Consider the following 22,854-nt stretch of genomic DNA (forward strand, 5'->3'; position numbering starts at 1 on the left):
TAGGCGTGCGGGCTTCAGCAGTTGTGGCGCATGGGCTCAGTTGCTCCATGGCATGTGGCATCTTCCCGGACCAGGGATCGAACCCATGTACCCTGCATTGGCAGGCAGATTCTTAACCACTGCACTACCAGGGAAGTCCTGGCCTTTCTTTTAAAATGGAATTCCATTAAAAAAATATTGCTATATCTGTTAATAATTGTATGTTTATTTTAATTTTGCATTTTTATATTAATATAGGTTTAGTGGAAGATCAAAGTTAGCCATAGAATTCGGTGTTGCCTATAATATAATTTTCTTTCTTGATCTGAAACAGTTGATGACTATCAGCCAGTTCGCCTATTAAGTAAACCTGGGGAATTAAGAAGAGAATATGAAGAGGAGATAAGCAAGGTAAGTACTAAATAGTTGCTCTTTTCTGGAAGATTTTTCTGCTGTGTTTACATTATGTGCTTATGTAAATAAATAGTATATATTGAAATGTTAATAATTTTAATGTGCTTTATAAAGGCTCTTTTTTTTACATGTGTTCAAAATAGTTTAAAACTAGCTTTAATTTATTTATACATGCTCTTCTTATGTGATAGTGATCTGTAAGCATTTAAGTATGAAGGAAATTTTTTTAATTTCCGGGAAGCTTTGAGCATAAAGGATGGGAAAAACGTGGTAGATTATGGGTGTCTTAAGTCCATTTAGGCTGCTATATCAAAAACACCATAGACTGGGTGACTTAAACAACAAACATTTGTTCTTACAGTTCTGGATCTAGGAAGTGCAAGATTAAGGTACTGGGAGATCTGGTATTGGGCAAGGGCCTGCTTCCTGGCTTGTAGACAGCTGCCTTCTCACTGTATTCTCACATGATAGAGAGAGGAAGGGAGAGATAGATCATCTGTCTTGTATGTCTTCTTCTAAGGGTACTAATCCCTTTCATGAGGACTCCACCCTTATGACCCTTACCTCCCAAAGGCCCCACCTCCAAATATCATCACATTGGGAGTTAGGGCTTCAATATATGAAGCTTGGGGGGCACAAACAATGCATTTAGGTGAGGAAAGCATAAAGGGCTAATTGTGAAGTACCTAAATATGAAAAGAGGGAGTGGTGCTTACGGCCTTTGAACTTCACTAGTACTAGGAAAGCCCTAGTACTCCCCCTACCCTGATTAATGTAGAGCAGTGTTGTTCAATAGAAATATGGTGTGGGTTCATATATCATTTAAAATTTTCTATTAGCCACATTTTTTAAAGATTAAAAAAAAAAAATCAGATGAGGGGCTTCCCTGGTGGTGCAGTGGTTAAGAATCTGCCTGCTGACGCAGGGGACATGGGTTCAAGTCCTGGTCTGGGAAGATCCCACATGCCGCAGAGCAACTAAGCCCGTGTGCCACAACTGCTGAGCCTGTGCTCTAGAGCCCGCGAGCCACAACTACTGGGCCCATGTGCCGCAACTACTGAAACCCATGCACCCTAGAGCTCATGTTCCGCCACAAGAGAAGCCACCACAACGAGAAGCCCACGCACCGCAACGAAGAGTAGCTCCCGCTCGCTACAACTAGAGAAGGTCCACGTGCAACAACGAAGACCCAACGCAGCCCAAAATAAATAAATATTTTTAAAAAGTATTTTAAAAAATGATGAAATTAATTTTTATGTATATTTTATTTAATCCTGTATATCTAAAATATTATGTAATCAGTATAGAAAGTATTGACTTTTATTCTTATTTAGTGTGCAATTGTGTATTTTGTACTTACAATACATCTCAATTTGGACTAGTCACATTTCAACTACTCAGTAGCCACATGTAGCTAGTGGCTACTGTATTAGACCATGAGAGCTCTAGAAGAACTAGTAAATAATTATGATAGTTAATTGTCAGCATATTGTCTAGACGATGTTCTTAAGTAAGGGTTTTATTTATTTATTTTTTGGCTGCGTCGGGTCTTCTTTGCTACGCACGTGCTTTCTCTAGTTGTGGCGAGCAGAAGCTACTCTTCCTCATGGTTTTCAGGCTTCTCTTGTGGTGGAGCATGGGCTCTAGGCGTGCAGGCTTCAGTAGTTGCAGTGCTCGGGCTCTAGGGCATGCGGGCTCTAGAGCGCAGGCTCTGTAGTTGTGGCACACGGGCTTAGTTGCTCTGTGGCATGTGGCATCTTCCCAGACCAGGGATCGAACCCGTGTCCCCTGCATTGGCAGGCGGATTCCTAACCATTGCACCACCAGGGAAGTTCCTTAAGTAAGGAGTAATTTAATCTTTACAACAGTATAGTGAGAACAGGTTTTTTCAGGATGCTTTTGAGTACAGGTGACAGAAAATTGTAATTCACTGGAATTCCAGAGGTTAATAGGGGCTTCAGGGTCGGTTTCATCCAGAGCTCTAGTTCCATTTCTTTGCTAACTTCTGTCAGCTGGCTTTATCCTCAGGCTAATAACAAGGTAGCTGCACATTTCTGAACCTCAGGTGCATATACAACAGTATGCAGAGGAAGAACCAGCTGTCTCTTCCAGTGGCTTTCCTTTAAGAGCAAGAAGACTTAAAAGTTCCTTAACAAACCTTTACTCATGTCACCTTCACTTGAATTGGGTCAAGGACTTATTCTTGAGTCAAATTCTTTAGATGTCTAAAGTAGTTGTTACATTATTTCTTTCAGGAAGTATAGTTCAGATGCCCACAAGCATGGCCTTAGGTCCTAGATGCTGAGTTTGAGTCTCCCCGATGCCAGTTACTGAGCTAAGCAAAGAAAGTTAGATCACTTTCTGATCTAGGAAAGCTTTTCTGTGTCTTTCCTCATCTGTAAATCATATAATGACCATTGTGGTTGTTTCTTCAGCAACTATTCACCCCTGCCCACCGTGTTTGGGGATTCATCCCAACTTCAGGGAAGGACACTGTTTGGTTTAAGTCAGTTTTTATCATTTCCATTCCCTTGCTAGGGTTTAGTTCAGAAACCTATGCCAAAATTAGTCAGAACATGGCCTTCTGTTAACTGAGGAAAAGTATCACCTAGAAAGACTTCCAGAAATGTGTGACAGTGTAATGGAAAATGTGATAAGGACTGAAATGTGGAAGGATGAGACTTTGATCAAGGTTTCATTGGACTGACTGGGGAAGGCTTCCTGAAGGAGACTTCCTGAACTATTCTACAGGAATTTGCCTCTCCAGATTTGTACTTCATTTGAGAAATTTTAATTCCTGCCAATTTGTTCTTTTTTTTTTTAATTTTTCTATTCTTTTTAAGAAATATTGGGACTTCCCGGGTGTTTGAGAGGGAAAGAATCCACCTGCCAATGCAGGGGATGCAGGTTCAATCCCTAGTCTGGGAAGATCCCACATCCTGTGGAGCAACAAAGCCTGTGCGCCACAACTACTGAGCCTGCGCTCTAGAGCCCGCGAGCCACAACTACTGAGGCCACATGCCTAGAACGCGTGCTCCACAACAGGAGAAGCCTGCACACCATGACAAAGAGTAGACCCCGCTCGCCACAACTAGAGAAAGCCCGCACACAGCAACGAAGACCCAACACAGCCAAAAATAAATAAAATTAAATCTTTAAAAAAAGAAAGAAATATTGCAAGTATACTAAAAAGTTCAGAGAAGGATTGTTCTTTATTAATCTTTTTTTTTTTTTTTTTTTTATTAATCATTTTTAAGGTGGAGGCAGAGCGACGAGCCAATGAGGAAGAAGAAAACAAAGCCAGTGAAGAATACATACAGAGATTACTGGCAGAGGAAGAAGAAGAGGAAAAGAGACAGGCAGAAAAAAGGCAAAGAGAGATGGAAGAACAACTGAAAAGCGATGAAGAGCTGGCAAGAAAGCTAAGCCTTAATATTGTAAGTTTTAAGAAAGAACTTTGAAGTATTTACATTCCTATTGCTTTGACTATGTGAATTTGAACAATCTAAAAAAGGAAGCATTCACCATAACTAGAAACTATTCCTGACATATTTGCTCTACTTAAAGCAAAACTTTTTTGGCATACTGTTATATATTTGCTCTAATCCAAGTATGCTTTAAAAAAAACATTTTTGTATGTTGTTAGTAAATTCAGTTATGCAGGAAAGCTATTCAGTGGAAAATGAAAGCTCCATTCCCCGCCCGCCCCCCCCCCCCCACTTCTCCACTCCTATTCCTATTCCATTACATCAGTCTTTTTCCCCAAAGGTTAGTTAGCACTATTAACAGTTTCTTATAACTTTTTTTTTTTTTTTACCTAAAAAGGATGTGTGAATCACACTTTTTCTCCTGACCTTTTTCACTCGCTATTTCTTAGAGATTTTTCCTATTATATTACTACATATAGTGTATAATTCTTTTGTAAGAGTGGCAAAATATTCCATTGTATGGATGCAGATCACTTTTTGAAATTGAAGCACATTAAATTTTTTTTTAACTTCTTTTTTTTTCCCTGACCACGCTGTGTGGCTTGCAGGATCTTAGTTCCCCGACCAGGAATCAAACCAGTGTCCCCTGCAGTGCAAGCACAGTCTTAACTGTGCTTCCCTGGACCACCAGGGAAGTCCCTAAATTCTTAAATAACATATTAAACCTGGATTTTGTTATCTTGCTGTAGTTAAATTACTGCCCAGGGGACAATGAATTAAAGAAAGGATGATAAAACACATACTGTAAGACCAAAGGATACAGTGGGACCCAGTGATTTGAAAGAACCTGGCAGAATCACTTGTAGTTCTTTTAAAATACTGAATCTCTGGGGATGGGATTTAGGGAATACCACTCCCAGAGGCATCTAGGGAAGTCTGATGTACATTCAGGTTTGAGAGCCTCTAAAAACAATTCCTCTGCTTTCAAACAACAAATATCTTAAAATATACTTACCAAAATGAAGTATATCCAGAATTGGGTTGTGGTTTTTTTCCCCCATTTTTGAGAGGCCTGCCATTCATAATAATATACCCAAGTTTTAGATTATATGCCCTTTTTTTTTTTTTTTTTGTGGTACGCGGGCCTTTCACTGTTGTGGCCTCTCCCATTGCGGAGCACAGGCTCCGGATGCGCAGGCTCAGCGGCCATAGCTCACAGGCCCAGCCGCTCCGCGGCATGTGGGATCTTCCCGGACCGGGGCCCGAACCTGTGTCCCCTGCATTGGCAGGCGGACTCTTAACCACTGCGCCACCAGGGAAGCCCTATATGCCCTTTTAAAAAATATATTTCCTTTTAAAATTTAAGTGGAATAGCTTTGGAGCAGTACACAATTGAGAAATTAAATAAAAGACATAGACCATGGAACTTCCCTGGCAGTCCAGTGGTTAGGACTTGGCACTTTCACTGCCGTGGCCCTGAGTTCAATCCCTGGTTGGGGACTAAGATCCTGTAAGCTGCACAGCATGGCCAAGAAAAAAAAAAAAAGACATAGATCAATAGAATAACAAATGGGATAGGAGAGAAAATATATCAGAGAGGAAAATCTGGGGTCAACTTTGTCTTTCAAGAGTTATTGTTTTAATTCTTCGTGTTTTCACATGGGCTTATAAGAGCAGATCTACTGATATTTTAAAATAGTTTTTCATTTACTTGTAAAAGTTTGGTCGTCCTAGGCCAGATGTCTACCACCACCAAGTATATTAATTTTTCCAATAGTGTAGTAAGAAACTTATGAGACTGCCATGAGATAGCAAGTAAATATTGATGATATTTATTGGTATGCCCTTAAATCCCCAAATTAAATTATTTAACGTAAAATAAATTTTATACCAGGTATAGCCACAGCTCTGAATTTTTCCCTACAGATTACGGTAGTTATAAATATGAAATTATTCATTAGAAAAGTTAGCAGAAATTATCAGCTAATGAGGTTAGTACCATCATGCTCTTTGTGTTTATAATATAGAGTAAAAATGCAATTTAGACCAACTTAGATAAACTTTATCTTGTTTATATTAATTTTTTTCATGGTCAGTATTATTCAAAGGATATATAGAATTTAATAATTCCTGAAAAATTCTATTGTGGATTCTGAATTGATTAATAGCTTATTTTATTTTAAAATTGTTTTATGCTTTTTCTGCTGTTGAAGAACAATTTCTGTGAGGGAAGTATCTTGGCTTCGCCCTTGAATTCTGAAAAATCTGATCCAGTCACAACCAAGTCACAGAAGAAAAGTAAGAACAAACAAACGAACACTGGAGATATTCAGAAGTAAGTGAATATAGTTTACTGCTATATCAAAATTTGGCCCATCAGCTCTGCATGAAAACCCTCCAGATGGTCTGAGGTTGATGTAAAGTGAAAATAAGAGAGATGCTCACATAGCTTAGATTCCTGGCTAGCATGAAGAGGGATGTGAAACCTTTTTTATCTTCATTGCTCAGGATTTCCATGTTGTTCCCATTTCCTTTTTCTCTTGATTTAGATTCAAGTGAGAATCTAGTTCCATATAAGGTCATCCTCATTGAAGGAGTTTACAGTTTGGCATCTAGATCGTTACCCCACCCTCTTTTTCCCAGTTTATATCTTACATTTCTTCCCCACTGTACAAAAAACATGAGTCAGGCAGTCAACAGTGGAGTGAATTTAGTTGCCCCAGAGTGCCCCTCTTAGCAGCAGGAAGAGTTGATGACTCTATGAGGATATAAGCTTTTCCATAGTAATTCATAGTTGAAAAAGTTTATCAACTACAATCTAGACTTCAAAAACATGTAAGGGCTTTTGATTCAGCTGGGTATGTGCAGATAATTTGCTTCCTTTCAAAATTCATAGAAATTTAGGATTTTAGATGGTGGAAATTTGGGACAGGGAGATGGAGATAGATGGGAAGAGGGCAGCATTAAATGAGGTGGTTGCTATTAAAAGAAGAAATAGACGTGTAACATCAATATTGTTAATGCCTGATATGATGCAAAGTAGAAGTCGAGAAAAACCATTAAAAGAAAAGCAGGGATATTTCATATTGATATAATACTATTCTGCATAAAGGATATAACTCATGAATCTAAATATATATTTTGAAATATATAAAGATAAAACTTTACTAGAAATATAAGAATAAACTGATGAATTTAAAAGTAGAAATTGGAGAAACTGGTGGGTTAAAGGTACACAAAGTTAAAAACAGATAAGGTCTAGTCTCTGAAATACATAAAGAATTCTTAAAAATAAACAACAAACTAGATAGAAGTGATGGTTGCACAACTTTGTGAATGTACTAAATGTACGCTTTAAAATGGTTATTTTATTTATTTATTTATTTATTTATTTATTTGCGGTACGCGGGCCTCTCACTGTTGTGGCCTCTCCCGCCGCGGAGCACAGGCTTCGGACGCGCAGGCCCAGCGGCCATAGCTCACGGGCCCAGCCGCTCTGCGGCATGTGGGATCTTCCTGGACCGGGGCATGAACCCGTGTCCCCTGCATCGGCAGGCGAACTCTCAACCACTGCGCCACCAGGGAAGCCCTAGCTTTGGTGTTTTTAAAATATGTTCACATATCTTTGATATTTCTCCCTTCAAAAGGCTGAGCCTAATTCCCCTCCCCTTGAATGTGAGCTGGACTTAAGTATACACATAGAATTACCAGAAGGGACATTGTACACTTCAGAGAGGGGGACATTGTACACTTCAGAGACTAAGTCCTAAAGTGACTTTTCTCTTTTGGATTATTTGCTCTGGGAAAGTTAGCTGTCATGTTGTGAGCAGCCCTATGGAAAGTCCCACATGGTAAGGAACTGGGGCCTTCTGCCAACAACCAGTAAGGAAGTGAGACCTCCAGAATAGCCTTTGTGCGTGAGCCTTGTTGGAGGGTGATCCTCTAGCCTCAGTCAGGCTACTGACCAGATGACTGACCAACATCTTGACTGGACCCTCATGAAAATCCTGAGCCAAAACTACCCTGCTAAGCTTCTCTTGAATTCCTGACCCTCAGAAACTATGAAATAATGTTTGTTGGTTTAAGCCACTAAGTTTTGGGGTACTTTGGGTAACCAACACAGTAGTCATCGTTGCTGGTCAGTGGGGAAAGGAGGTGCTTGTCAATAAATGCCTGTGGGACAGTGGATAATATGTGGGGAAAATTAGCTTGGACCTCTATTCATACCATCTATAAAAATTAAGGCGAATTAAAGACCTATTAAAAAGACAAGGGAATTCCCTGGCGGCCCCTTGGTTAGGACTCGGCACTTTCACTGCCGAGTTCAATCCCTGGTCCGGGAACTAAGATCCAGCAAGCCGTGCAGCGCAGCATGCGTAAATAAGTAAGCAAGCAAATATGTAAATATATACATATATACATAAAATAAATCTTTAGGAAGATAACAAAGGAGGATATCTGTAGAGAGGGATGCTTTAAGGAGCAAACCAAATAGACTATAATAAGATTTAAAATGTCTTTATCAAAATACCTTTAGGGAATGAAAAGATAAGCTGCCCTCTAAAAGAAGATATTTCAACTTATTTACTGGAAAAAGTTTATTATTAAAGAATACCCACCTATTTGTGAGAAAAAGACAGAACTACAGAAAAAGAGGCAAAAACTTTTGACATCACAGAACACGAAAGCTGAAGGCCAAAACATGTGAAAAGATTGAACTTTATTAGTAATCAAGGAAATTTCAATTTAAATTACAGTGAGGCAGACATAGAGAACAGACTTGCGGTTGTCAAGGGGGAGGGTGGGTGGGGAAGGGAAGGATTGGGAGTTTGGGATTAGCAGATGCAAACTATTATATATAGGATGGGTGAACAAGGTCCTACTTGGAACACAGGGAACTACATTCAATATCCTGTGATAAACCGTGATGGAAAAGAATATATATATATATATGTATAACTGAACCACTTGGCTGTACAGCAGAAATTAACACATTAGCACATTGTAAATCAACTATACTTCAATAGGATTTTTTAAAAATTACAGTGAGGTCATTTCACGTATACAAATATTGAATTATTATGTTGTATACCTGATACTAATATAATGTCATATGTCAATTGCACCTCAATTAAAACAGCAACAAAATAATGATGAGGTAACATTTCATACTCACCCTATTGGAAAATTAAACTTTCTGGCAATATTAAGTATCCTAGAGGATAAGAAGCACTTAAACTATAGGTGGGAGTGTAAAAGGTTGATGCTCTATGACTGGAGTGTAGACACTAAAACCCCAGAAGACATGTGCAGGAATGTTTCCAGCAGTACTATTAGTAACAGTAAAGAGCCAGAAGCACCCACATGTCCAACAGTAGACCAGAATACTGTTACTTTCCAGCAATGAAAATGAATTCTGGCTAAGGAAAACATGCCTGATTCAGGAAGGCATGTGAAGAAGTCAAGTTGTGGAAAGATACATGTAGTATGATTCCATATACGTAAAGTTCAAAATCATGCAGTACTAAGCAATAAAGTGTTTAGGGGTACTAGTGTGTGTTAAGACTATTTTTAAAAGCAAGACATAAGACTAACACATTATAAAACAACTATACCCCAATAAAAATAAAATAGACCAAGGGAAAAATAAATAAATAAAAGCAAGAGATAAGAGCATCTTAGGATAGTTGTAGCCTGTCAGCTGGGGCACAAAGAGAAGGCCCCATAAAGAATTTTAAAATCAGTGATTTTTTTCCCCTTAAACTGAGTGATAAGTGTACGGGTTTTTATGATAATATAAGATTTTAAAACTTTTTAAAGTATATATATATTAATGTTAAATGTAACTTCTGGAGAATTTTTACATATGTATAAACCACACTCCAGATTAAGATACAGACTGTTTCCAAAAGGTTCACTCGTATCCTTTCCCAGTCAGTATCTCCCTCCCTGTAACTATGATGTATTAGTCATCAATTTTATACACATTAGTGTATACATGTCAGTCCCAATCGCCCAATTAATTACATCACCACTACCACCACCCCTTACATATATTTTGTAACTATTTTCTTGTAAACTATTTGTTTTTATGAGGTAGGCCTATGTATATAGTTTTTTATAAAGATCTATAAGACATAAGTGAAAAAAGGAAATCACAAAAGAATATGATAGCTTTAAAAAAAGATAGTATGCAGTATATAGAAATAATTTTTTAAAAAATTGGTTACATATGAGGAAGCAAATAGGAATGGAAAGGGATGATGACACATATTTCCTACATGTATTCATATATTACTTGGTTATTATAAATAAACAATATCCCAGAGAGTTCACAAATCTTCACCAATTATGTTAGATGGGTATCTGATCACACTTTGTTTTGTTTTCTGCTTATGGATTTCTGAACAACTATTAAGCTGTAATAATTCTATGTTGGTTTTAATATACTTGGTTACTAATATCTAACATTGGCAGAAGGAATTCTTCAGCTTTGGGAAACAAAATTAAAATGAGACTAAACCTGGACTCCTGTTTTATCAACTGAGAGGTAGTTCTTATTCTCATAAGTTCTCAGAGTAAATATTTAGGTTGATGCAACTAAATATGCAGTTTGGATACTATTTTGTCTATAAGGGATATTTATTCTTTATATGAGATCTTTGTCTAGATTTTATTTTAATGTTATATGCTACACGTTGGTGCTTTGGACAATGGAACTTATGATTTTACATATTTGCAATCAGACATTTTTCCATTGTTTTCTTTAATTATAAAAGCTAGCTGCTCTTTGAAAATCACCCAAAGTTACCACCACTTGAAGACAGCCAACATTTGTGCCATTTTTGAGCAGAGTTGTATGTGTTTGGATTTTTTTTAACAAAATCCAAAAAAAAATATTTAAAAAATATACCTAACCTCTTATAACCTGTCCTTTTATTCCCATTTCTTTTATGTTTTCCATTATATTACAGACTTAATATTTTTAGTGGCAAACAGCCTATTAAAGATGCTTAGATATTTAGAGATGTGCTCTTATGCTGATACATTGATAAATCTTTTATATCTCTAAGTAGATAGTTGATATAAAATATGTATATAATAAAATCTCTATACCAAAATGGTAAAGAATCTAATCATAGACCATTTTTCAAATAGAGATAAAAAATGTAGAATTACTGGCATTAAAAAGAAACTAACATATTCCTTCTCCTGACTTGAAATGTCAGTTCCATTACTTTGGGGAAGACTGTATACAGTCTTACGTTGTTTTGATGCTAGTACCTACCCGTTTAAATTCTTTTGAGAATTAAGGAATAATTTAGATTTGACTTTTACTTCCTTTTCTGCTGTTTTTCACTAAAATATATCAATACTCAGACTTCTAAGTTTTGCTCCAGAAATAGACCAAAATACCTGAGACAGGGAGATGAATTACACTCTTTCTGATAAATCAGCCAAGCAGCAAGCCAGACAGCCTTCAGCATAAATAGCTAATCTGGCTTTATTATGTTGGATACATGCCACTTGTGTTTCAAAGCATTCAAATTTTGGCAAACTTTTTTTTTTTTTTTAAGGTATTTGTCACCTAAATCTCAGCCTTGGTCAGCATCACAGTCTGAAGTTGTACAAGAAGACAGGGAAGACTCCATGTCTAAGGTATGTGGATGCTAAAGATGTTCTTGGCTTGGCAGTTTTATTAATGCTATAGAATGTTAATACTTGCAGTTTCCTAACTTTTTTTAAGTCACTATAGTAAATGGAACAACCTTTCTTAGTCACCTTATGCTCACTTAGGCTAGGAGTCAGCAGACCTTTTCTCTAAAGAGCCAGATAGTAAATATTTTAGGCTTTGTGGCCCAAATGGTCTCAGTCACAACTGTTCAATGATGCTGTTGTCATTTGAAAGCATCCATAACGATATATAAACAAATGAGCTTGTCTTTATTCCAGTAAAACTGTACAAAAACAAGCACCAGGCTGAATTTGGTCCATGGGCTGTAGTTTGTACATCCCTGACCGAGATCATCAGACTCACAAAACTAAATAGGCTACCCCTGGTACCAGCTTCACTTAAAGGATTACACAATGGTAAACAAAGCGTGCTAGTAGGGTAGCATCAGACATCAGGCGTATCTGTTCAGCAAGAGTCCTCACTGCAGAGCTTCTAAGTGATGGCCTGGAAGTGAGACCATGCAGAGGAGTGTAGTAACCACCCAGACTTAGAAGTCCCATGCCCCATAAGAGTAAATTATTTACTGTAACAACTCATGGGTGTGGCTTCCAGGGGTCTTGGGAAGGAACACAGCCAGTCAAAGAGTTGTAAGTCACTTACAGAAGGCCTGAGCTTTGGCTTCCTGCAAGGTATTTATAGATCACTCCTAGTTCTCCTAGTACAGATGCAGTTCACCAGTAAGGGTCATTTTTACCATAAGCTATGTGGCCTAGTAACACAGGTGACATTTCACCTGTATCAGGCTTCCAGCAAAATAGAACTAGGAAAAGCCAGCTGACACCAAGGTCAGTTTCCTACATAGAAGTTTTATTAGCCCTTTACTCACAGGTTCCTAAACTTTTTTCAGTTTAGCTAGGTGGTTTTATAGCACCTAACATTTAATGGACGTTTATGTGCCAAATAATGTATTTATTTTCTTTAATCTTCATCACAGCCACCAACTCTATAAGGTACCCTTCTTGTGCCCAATTATAGTTGAGAAAACTGAGGCATGCAGAGGCAAGAGAATTGCTCAGTGTCCCTTAAGTAGAGGTATTAGAGGGAGAATTCAAGTCCAGATGGTCTGGCTTATGCTGGAACTAAGGATTGATGGGAGAGGCATTGTAGGCTGGGATTTTTTTTTCCTATCCTGGTGTTAATATTCACAGCAAAACTAGGTAAGCAACCTAGAATTTGTCCAATCCAAACTACATTGGTTCATAAAAAATCTTATGAGGAATGATAAATGCAAAGCAAAGTAGGTAAAAGAACAGATTTAAGATCGCAAACAAGGAGGAATTTTTGTTTTGAAGCAAGTTCTCATTGAAGCCTTTCTTTTTTATTTATTTCATTTATTTGGTTGGTTGGTTGGTTGGTTGGTTGCGCTAGGTCTTAGTTGCAGCATGCCTTAGTTGCGGCTCGCTGGCTCCTTAGTTGCAGCATGCATGTGGGATCTAGTTCCCTGACCAGGAATCGAACCCGGGCCTCCTGCATTGGGAGCGTGCAGTCTTAACCACTGCGCCACCAGGGAAGTACCGAAACCTTTCTTCTTAAGGCTTTCTCATGGTCAAAACTAATCCTAGGTCTTAACTTACCCAAGACCTGTAAGTGAGAAGAATTATACTGGCTAAAGCAAGGGTTCTTAACCTAAGGTCTGTGGGTAGAATCCACAGAGTACATATGAACCTAGATATAAGGAAAAGTTTATCTTTACTTCCACCTGACCTCTCATTTTGGCATTTCCTTTAGTTATGAATGTAGGCAGCAAACCAGTAAACCATAATACTGTTAACAGTACCTGTGACTTTGTCACCAATAGATAACACTGGTTTTTAATCACATTACATTTGTTGCAGATCTCTTGAAATATCGTTTATACTCATCCCTCCTTCAGTGTTACAAATTATTAGACTTGCCACTAGATCTTATTATTTAATGTATTAATAGATATGCATTATTACATCATAAATTGTAAGATTTTAATAATTGTGTTGCAATATAAATTGTTCCGTATGTATGTATTTATTTTTGTCTGTGTTGGGTCTTTGTTGCTGCACGCGGACTTTCTCTAGTTGCAACCAGTGAGGGCTCCTCTCTGTTGCGGTATGTGAGCTTCTCATTGCAGTGGCTTCTCTTGTTGCAGAGCACGGACTCTAGGCGCGTAGGCTTTAGTAGTTGTGGCGCACAGGCTTAGTTGTTTCGCGGCATGTGGGATCTTCCCAGATCAGGGCTCAAACCCATGTCCCCTGCATTGGTAGGCGGATTCTTAACCACTGAGCCACCAGGGAAGTCCCCCTATGTATTTATTGTTATGTTTAAAAATATTATTCTCAAAGAGGTCTGTAAGCTTCACAAAAATGCCAAAAGGAGGAGGGTTTGTGACACAAAAAGGGATTAAAAATCCCTGGGCTAGAGGAAGTTTGTAAGATGAGAAATCAAGTCATGGTGCCAGCTCCTGGCCATATATAGAACTAGTTTGTGGATTTTAAACTGTAGGTCTTCATGGGAGTGAAAATGAAGAAATACCTTAATCTAAATTGGCACACAGAATAAAAATACTATTAAGAATTAATATATCTTATTAGTAATAATAATAATTACCTTATAGTGACAACTCAGCTTTGGTATCAGTGTAATTAGACTTATGTATTACGACTTGATGTTTTCCCCTGGTTCACTCAGTGTTTTTCTGTTCTCTACAGGAAACTGACAGCAGTGATGTGAAGAGCCCTACACGGCAAGACACAGAAATTGAGGAAGATATGCCAACACTTTCTCCTCAGATATGCCTTGAAGTTCATGAACAAGGTGCACAATCTTCAGTGGAGTCACCTATGCCTCAGTTATGTGCCAGTGGTAAAGAATGGTGCCTTGAAGGAAAAGTCAAAACAAGACCAAGCAATCATGAAAAAGAGTTGTGTGTCATAAATCATGAGGGACCTGAAGCCAGAGTTCCCTACTCTGGAGAAGCTGCAGTTAAGCCTTGTGGCAAAACAGAGAGTCGGTGCACTGTATCAGATATGACACAGATAATTAGAAATAACACAGTTGAGACAGAAAATGAAGAGTCTCACCTACTGATCAGTAAAGATATCTCCAAAAGAAAAAACCAGGAATCTTTGTCTGAAGCAGTCAGGGATCCATGCTTTTCTGCAAAAAGAAGAAAAATGTTCCCCAAAGCTTCCTCAGACCAAGAAGAAACAGAAATCAACTTTACCCAAAAACTGATAGATTTGGAATGTCTACTTTTTGAGAGACATAAACAAGAAGAACAGGACAGGTTATTAGCACTACAGCTTCAGAAAGAGGTGGATCAAGAACAGATGAGGCCAAACCGGCAAAAAGGATCCCCAGATGAATATCAGTTACGTGCTACATCCTCACCTCCAGACAGATTACTAAAGGAACAAAGGAAGAATTCCAAAGATAGAAACTTCAAAAGACAGACTAATCTAGAGCATCCAAAACCTAGGAGAGGCTCAAAAAATGAAAATTGGCAACCTTCTTTTAAGATCCAGTTGAAACGTTCAGTTAATGGAAGAAAGATAACAAATTCTACTAGAGATAATTGTAATGTATCTAAAACTCCTCATTCCCTACAGCCTAGTAAGTCACAGAAAAGTATTTTTCAGATGTTTCAGAGATACACAAAGTAGTGCTTGGGTAAGGGGAGTGTTGTATAATCTAGTGAAGCTCTCTATCATAGATTCTTTTTAAATTTTTCATTAATTCTGCTCCGTGGGCATACTCACTGTCCTTAATTAAAGGACGGTGTGATTACAGGGGAGGAATATACAAATGTGTTTCTGCCAAACTCGGTTGTAAGCAAGAGTCCCACTCCTTTCCTTTTTTAATCACTGGTGTACTAAATTTAAGTTGACAGTCCTTATGGATATAAAAATGCCTTGGCCAACTCCCAAGAAATCTTCATTTCCATGCATTTCCCCCCATATGCATGTTTTGTGGCCTTCACGCACCTTTTTGTACTGACTAGTAATCAAAGCAACATTATAATCTACCAAGTAGCTAAGGAATCCAGGCAGGGTTTAGAATCTAAGTTTTCTTGCAACTTTCCCATATATTTGCAGAGCACTTGAAGTCCATCTTTCATAACACTAAAGTAATCTAATTTCCATGTCCACTTCAATTACTTTAAGTATTACAGCATTTTTTTTTTTTGACTTAAAATGGGTTAGGATCAACGTGAAAGCAGAAAAATCAGAGTTTTCTGGAAAATTAGGACTTAGTTGACAGAAAGGAAACTAGACTCTTGATGCAAAAGTAGCTAAGCTTGGGATGAGGCTGAGTGGGGTAGATTGACAATTTGGAGGCCTTGAAACTGAGTGGATGATCAGACAACTGGGTCCAGGCTGGAGTAGCAGGTGTAGTTTGGCAAAGTATTCTTCCTCGTGCTTTCTTTGCTAGATGGCACAGAAAACATTTGGGTTTTAACAGCTTCTCATACCATACTATCTAATCTGCTATTCCAAAAAAGTGGAGGGGGGGGGAATTTACTGTAGGAGAGTTATGTCGCAGTATCCTATGTTGTAGAACCTGACTAATCATGTTTTTATTTCCTTATGTTAACCTTTGTATTGATACTGACTTTTATTTGTGTTTATGGACAAAAATAGAAAGTATGATATTTGGGTTTTGCTCTGTCTTGCCCCTGAAAGTTAAATCAGAAGGCTGCGATTTCATTTTGTGAAATTTAACTTGGAGACTATTAATCTTTTGTTTCATTAATAGGAACAACTTTGAGCAAACAACTGTTTTAACAGCATTGCTGCTGATAACTAGTTAGCCATCCTTTTAAGGTAATAATGCAGTGAACTGTCCTAGAGCTAATAATTCTAGCTTAAATTTGTCAGTGTTTTTATACATAATTAAGATTTTTTTCCTCCAAATTTTGTAACTGAAATTCTGTAATCTTTGCATACTTGATGGCGTCTACTTCAATATTGATTGGGTAATTATGGGTAGAATTCTGATGCTGATTTAAATTTTAGTTTGCCTTTTCTCAAAAGTGATTGTCCCCTGAGTAATGATTGTGCTGAAATGTAGTTAGAAACTAACCAAATTTGTCTAAAATATATCTTTTCATCAAACCAATATTTTTTAAGACCAATTTTGCTTTACATTTTAGTGACTCTGCAAATTAAAAGTTATATATAATTAAATCTTCCTGGAATAGTCCATGACCAAAAAGGGGGGAAAATAGTGTAATGTATTTAGGATTTACATATATAACCACTCATTTGTCTGTGAAGAAGTCTTCCTGACTAAAGTTGGTTTTAAGATAATTTTTTTTTTTTGCGGTATGCGGGCCTCTCAATGTTGTAGCCTCTCCCGTTGCGGAGCACAGGCTCCGGACGCGCAGGCTCAGCGACCATGGCTCACGGGCCCAGCCGCTCCGCGACATGTGGGATCCTCCCGGACCGGGGCACAAACCCACGTCCCCTGCATCGGCAGGCGGACTCTCAACCACTGTGCCACCAGGGAAGCCCATAAGATAATTTCTCAATTAGTCCTTCTGATACTACCACGTATGCATTTTTGTGAGAAACTAGTAAATGTTTTGTGTCAGTCATTAGAATTTACTGATACTTTCCTCCCATTTTTATGGAAGGGATATGAGTGTGTTTAATTTCTCAGGGAGTGCTAAAACTATGCAGAGGTTGAGAATCTGAAAATTAAAATAATTGTTAAAAATTGAAATGGACTATGTGTTTTTCACAGTTAAAAATAAAAATTAACACATGAAAATAAAAAGTTCTGCATAACAAAAACTACCATAAAGGAAAATTGGAAGACATGGCAAACTTGCGAAGAAATAGATACAACTCATCACAAAGAGCTTATTTCCTTTATATAAAGTGTCTGCCAATACTTTTAGAAAAAGACCAACAACCCAAAAGGAAAATTAGAAGTTTATTTCCCCAAGAAACATAGTTCCCAGGAAAGGAAATATAAGTGGCTCTTAAATGTGTGAAAAGATGCATAATATCACTTATACTAATACTCATACATTTTTCCACCCTTCAGATTAGTAAAGGTGTTTTGTTTTGGGGTTTTTTTTTTTTCCCCAGTCTCGGCAAGCATGTGGGTAAATAGGCACTCTTATATGTTGCTTGGTATGTATAGAAACTTTTAAAGCCCTAGAGAGGTAACCTTGTCAATCTACCTCTAGGAATTTCTTAAAGCTGTTTTCACATATATGTAGAATGGCATGCATAAAACATTTTTGTTTGGCATTGTTTGTAATAAGCTTAGAAACAACCTTAATCATATCAAGAAACACTAAATAAATGATGGTAAAATAGAATACTATACAGCAATTAAGCAAAAAACCCACTTTACTGATACAAAAAGAACTATAAGATATAGAGTTAAACAAAAAATACAAGATGTAGAGTAGTGTACATAGTGTGCAACCATTTATCCAAAGAAGAGAAATATATATTTAAGAGATAAACAGTGTTGCCAGCAGGGAGAGAAACTGGGTGGCTGGGAGACAGGAGTGGAAGAATGACTTTTCTCTATATGTTCTTTTATACTTTTAAAATTTTCAATCATATTGAATATATCATCTCAAAATTTAAATGTTCTTAAAATATTACAAGATTAAGGATACTTAGACATCTCAACCTATACCACTCTAGACAGTGCTTTTTTGCCTTTAAATTCTAAGAATCATAGGAAGGTTTTTCAGTGCAAAAAAAAAATAACGCAAATTTTTGGAAATAGTGTTGTGAATGAATTTGAATATATTTAGCTTTAATATACTATTTTTAAATTATTTGAAAGCAAAGCTTATGCTTTTCAGGTAGCAGTGCTGCAGACCTGCAGTCCTGCTGAGAACAATGAGAAAAGCCAGATAAAAATGTAAAATTTTTACATTTAAAAATTAAAATGCTTTACTTAAAAGCATCAGAAAGCTACTGAAACAATGAGGACTAACTTAGGGGCTAAGATTCTAGAGAGGGGAGATTTGAGAGGTAAACTGATGTTTGCAACCACTTTTTTGTTTGTAGCATGTGCCCATTCTGAATGCAGGGCGAGAATCAGGGCTGCTGCTGGTGAACAGAGAAACCGGCAGAGCTCTGGGCCATCTCATGAAGCTAGAGTGACAGTATTGGAGACTTGGGGTCATCAAACACAAGGTCGGTTTTCCCATCAAGATAACTGCAGTTTTGAAACTGTTCAGAGCAGAGGCTAAAAGGCTGAAAACCTCTGAAAAGCAGAGAGGAGTTGTCGTCAGGCTCACACTGCTGATGAGACAAGAACAGAGTTCAGGACCTACCGGGGAAGGAAGCCTGTTGAACACACCAGGGCCTCAATTGAAAGCCCTAGCACAGAAGTCTGCAAACTGCATCCCAGGGGCCAAATCTGCATGCCGCCGATATTTATAGGGCCTGTGAGCTAAGAATGGTTTTAAATGGCTCTTGGATTCCTTAGTTCACATATAAGGAATTGAACGATGGGACTAGTAATTTGTGCATGAGTTTTGGACCACCAAAACAAGGGCATGTCGTGCAGGAGGGAAGAAAGAATAATTTCCTTCTTAACTTGGTCTCTACCTGTTAATCTCACTTTCTTAATCTGTAAATGGGAATCAGTGTAACCAAGAGTTGCTATCAAGAGTTAAGGGTAGTGGGACTTCCCTGGTGGTTCAGTGGTTAAGAATCCGCCTTCCAATGCAGGGCACACGGGTTCGATCCCTGGTCGGGGAACTGTCACACATGCCGCGGGGCAAGTAAGCCCATGTGCCTCAATGAAAGATCCCGCATGCTGCAAGAAAGATCCTGTGTGCCGCAAGTAAGACCCGACACAGCCTAATTAATTAATTAATTAATTTAAAAAAAAAAAGAGTTAAGGGAAGTAATAGAGCACCTGGCACAGGCCCTGACTCGAAAAGGAACCTTAATAAGTGATAGTGACTTTCTCCTGGCTATCCTTCAGCCCCACTACTCCATCACTCCCACTTTTGGGAGAGTTTCACTTTATCCAGTGACTTTGTGTACCGTAAGTACCCACGTGTGGCATCCAGTAAATTGCAAGTTACCTTTTGTCTACTCATGAAGACTACTCACCTCTCCCCTACCAGATGTATCTACAGCTCCATGTCACAAGAGACCCCTGCCCATAAGTTCCCCTGTGTCACAGTTCCCAGATTGCAAGAGACTTTGGCCTCAGAAGAAACCATTTCTCAGAAATATTTTGTGGCTTCCTCAAATTCCTATACAAGTTCTACACATTTGGTATGGATAAAGGTTTGTAAATCACTACAGACTTTGAAATGGGGAGTTGGGCCACTACTGTATGTTTGCCCATATCTTAATTCCTGTGTAAAGATCTTAATAAACAACCATGACTTCAAGTTTTGAGTCAGTTTTGTTCTCCCCAATATATATTTCCTTGTTTTGGCAGGACTTGGAGCAACATGGACCCTGAGTTCAACTTAGGGGACCGTTCTCTTACTTTACATTTCACTTTACGTTTCTCTTCAACTTGGCTTTTGTGGTCCCAGGCTGCTGCAGTTAGGCTCTACCCATGAAACTAGTTGAATCCAGAAGGTTTTCTCTCAATTGGAGATCATAAATTGAGTTTGCCCATCTTTTGTATCATTCCTCTTCATTTCTTAAGACCCATAAAAAGTTTGGGTGTCTCTGTTTTTTACTGCAGGATTAGAATCCCACTCCCTTGTCAGTTTATACTAGACAAATGTAGATTATACTGGATCTGTTGCTTGGGATCCACTTAAGAAAGCAACCAAAACAGGTATTTCAACAGAGGAAATGCAGTATAGGAAATTGGTTAGACAGGTATTGAAACAAGGGAACACAGATAACCCAAAGATGATAACTGCAGGAAGTGGCTACCACCCTCAAAGCTGGGAAACACACAGGAAGGGTTTTGGTTACTAGAATGTAGGTGCTCAGGATTATTTTGGAGAGCGGGCCCTGCAGACTTGGTGTTCAGACGTTTGAGAAAGAAACACCTCCCAGCTACTGCTGGTACTCTGAAAGGGCCCGGTGAGTCTGGTTCTAGAAGAGTTGAAGGCATTTGGAAGCTGGGGTCAACTGCCACTGCTGGGGCAACACTGATAGGAACAGCAAAAAAAAATATCCCTTTTTCCCTTCCCTTCTAGTACCTCTTATAGGTAATAGAACTTAATAGGAAGCTTGCTGGCAAAGGAGTCTGGGAGAATCTGGAAATGTGTTTTTATATCCCAGCGGAGTTTAGAATGGCAGGCTTGAGAAGACAGGCAGGAGCTAAGAGATAAGGGGGGGGGGAAATACAGCAGAGAAGTTTTCCGTAAATAGATTCTAGTACAAAGATGTCTTGAAATCTCTAAGGCAAAAACTTGGAAAGTTCCTATCCTGTTAAGATGGAGTAATATATGTGGGAAATTATGCTTAAGCACAAATGCCCAGAAGAAGTAAAACCTCATAAAGGATCTATGGAAGAAAACTGGAGAACCTTCCCAAGTACGTGTAGAGAGCCCTGCCAGTTGTTCAGTTCCTGTATACCCAAGTGTCCCCATCTCGACCAGAACTGATGATTAGAGAGTAAGGTTTGTGTGTGCCACCCTATACAGAAGCTAACAATCACCTAAAGCCACCATTGTCCCGAGTGCCTACAAAGCTTTCTAATTCCTCACCTACCAGGATGCCAAGAACCCCTCTGAAATTTCTTCTACAGAAAATTAAGGCCATCAGACATCATCGCTAAATTCCCAGAGATCCTAGGAGGGTACGCCCTAGAAATAATAGAACACCAGGATAAGATTTAAAGGAGGGCATTTTAGTAATTGGAATAGATCATAATGAAGCAACTCCAGAGTAATCCTAGATTGCAAAAAATAAGATGACAGCAATTATGTAATAATCTTAGCAAGAGGCACTGAGATAATACCTAATCAGTTTGGTTTCAATGTGACAACCTTTCTACTCCCAAAGAACTTGAAGTGCTATAGTTTATACAAATGTATTCTAAGTTCATTGTTTTGAAAAGTGTTCAAAATGATTGTCCTTTTGGAAAAGCACCTTGTAAACAAAAAAAGGTTCTTGATTCCTTCTATTGGAAAATGCTTAGAAAACTTATAATTAAAGCTTTTATTTGTATAAAGCTACAAATTACATTAGTTAACTGGTTTACTTTTAGAAGAAAAATATTTTTTTTGGTGCTGATTAGCATGTCACAAACCAAAAAGTAGATAAGAGGTCTAATTACCTAAGACTTAGGTCCCTGGTTGGGGAGAAGTGGCAATTTTAATGTTGCATAATAGCAAAAACTACCAAAAAGATGGGAGCTGAACCAACCATGCCTCTTTTCTTTGGTTTAAAAAAATAATTTATGGGGCTTCCCTGGTGGCGCAGTGGTTGAGAGTCCACCTGCCGATGCGGGGGACGCGGGTTCGTGCCCCGGTCCGGGAGGATCCCACATGCCGTGGAGCGGCTTGGCCCGTGAGCCGTGGCCGCTGGGCCTGCGCGTCCGGAGCCTGTGCTCCGCAGCGGAGGCCGCAGCGGTGAGAGGCCCGCGTACCGCAAAAAATAATAATAATAATTTATGCATCATGTATTTTACTGAAACCTTTATTCCAAATTTAGTGGCTTCTGGGGAGGGATAAATTAGGAGGTTGGGGTTAACACATACACATTACTATGTATAAAATAGATCACCAACAAGGACCTACTGCATAGTACAGGGTACTATGCTCAATATTCTGTAATAACCTATATGGGAAAAGAATCCGAAAAAGAAAAAAAATATATATATATATATATATATATGAATTACTATGCTGTACACCTGAAACTAACACCACATTATAAATCAACTATACTTAATAAAATGTTTTAAAATACATTTTTTTAAAAATCTAAACAAATTTAGTGGCTTCTACATTAAATTATCTTTAAATGTCAAAACTTTATTTTGACACTTTAATTTTATGGAACGTGGTTTGTGTTTTTCTCCAGGGTCTTGAGAGCAGTCGCTACAGAAAACATTTATTTTAAATGAGGTTGAGGGTTTTTGTTGTTTTGGTTTTTTTTTCTCAATGTTCTAAGACCATTTGTATTTATTTTCTGTTTGCATTCTTTGCTTATTTTTCTATTAGGTTGTCAGACATTCTTCTCAGTTTCTAGGGCCTCTTAATGTTTTAGGAAGATTGACCCTTTTAAGTAATGAGTTACAAAAAATTTTCCCCATGGGAATGAGTCCCCACACACCTGGGAAAAGATTGATTGTTTGATAGCCATGGTAACAAGTAACCACCAGAACAGGTTATAAACCTGTCTAATCAATCAATGA

General features: G+C 38.2%; 1 protein-coding gene across 6 annotated transcripts in view; it reads left to right on the forward strand.

Annotated features, from left to right (window-relative positions):
- Positions 1 to 19,915, forward strand: part of RNF168 (ring finger protein 168) — a 42,686-nt gene extending 22,771 nt beyond the window's left edge. For 3 of the 6 annotated variants that reach the window (XM_033403785.2, XM_049710273.1, XM_049710274.1), the window contains exons 3-7: positions 314 to 390; positions 3,651 to 3,830; positions 6,035 to 6,156; positions 11,399 to 11,480; positions 14,238 to 19,915. In XM_033403785.2, the coding sequence (XP_033259676.1) occupies positions 314 to 390; positions 3,651 to 3,830; positions 6,035 to 6,156; positions 11,399 to 11,480; positions 14,238 to 15,191 (1,415 nt within the window). In that variant the 3' untranslated portion in view covers positions 15,192 to 19,915. The remainder of the gene's footprint in view (positions 1 to 313; positions 391 to 3,650; positions 3,831 to 6,034; positions 6,157 to 11,398; positions 11,481 to 14,237) is intronic. The other 3 variants (XM_033403787.2, XR_007477571.1, XM_033403786.2) reach the window with 3 other exon arrangements.
- Positions 19,916 to 22,854: the final 2,939 nt, after the last annotated feature.

The sequence above is a fragment of the Orcinus orca genome, chromosome 5 (genome assembly GCF_937001465.1).
Source record: "Orcinus orca chromosome 5, mOrcOrc1.1, whole genome shotgun sequence".
In the NCBI taxonomy this organism is placed as follows: domain Eukaryota; kingdom Metazoa; phylum Chordata; class Mammalia; order Artiodactyla; family Delphinidae; genus Orcinus; species Orcinus orca.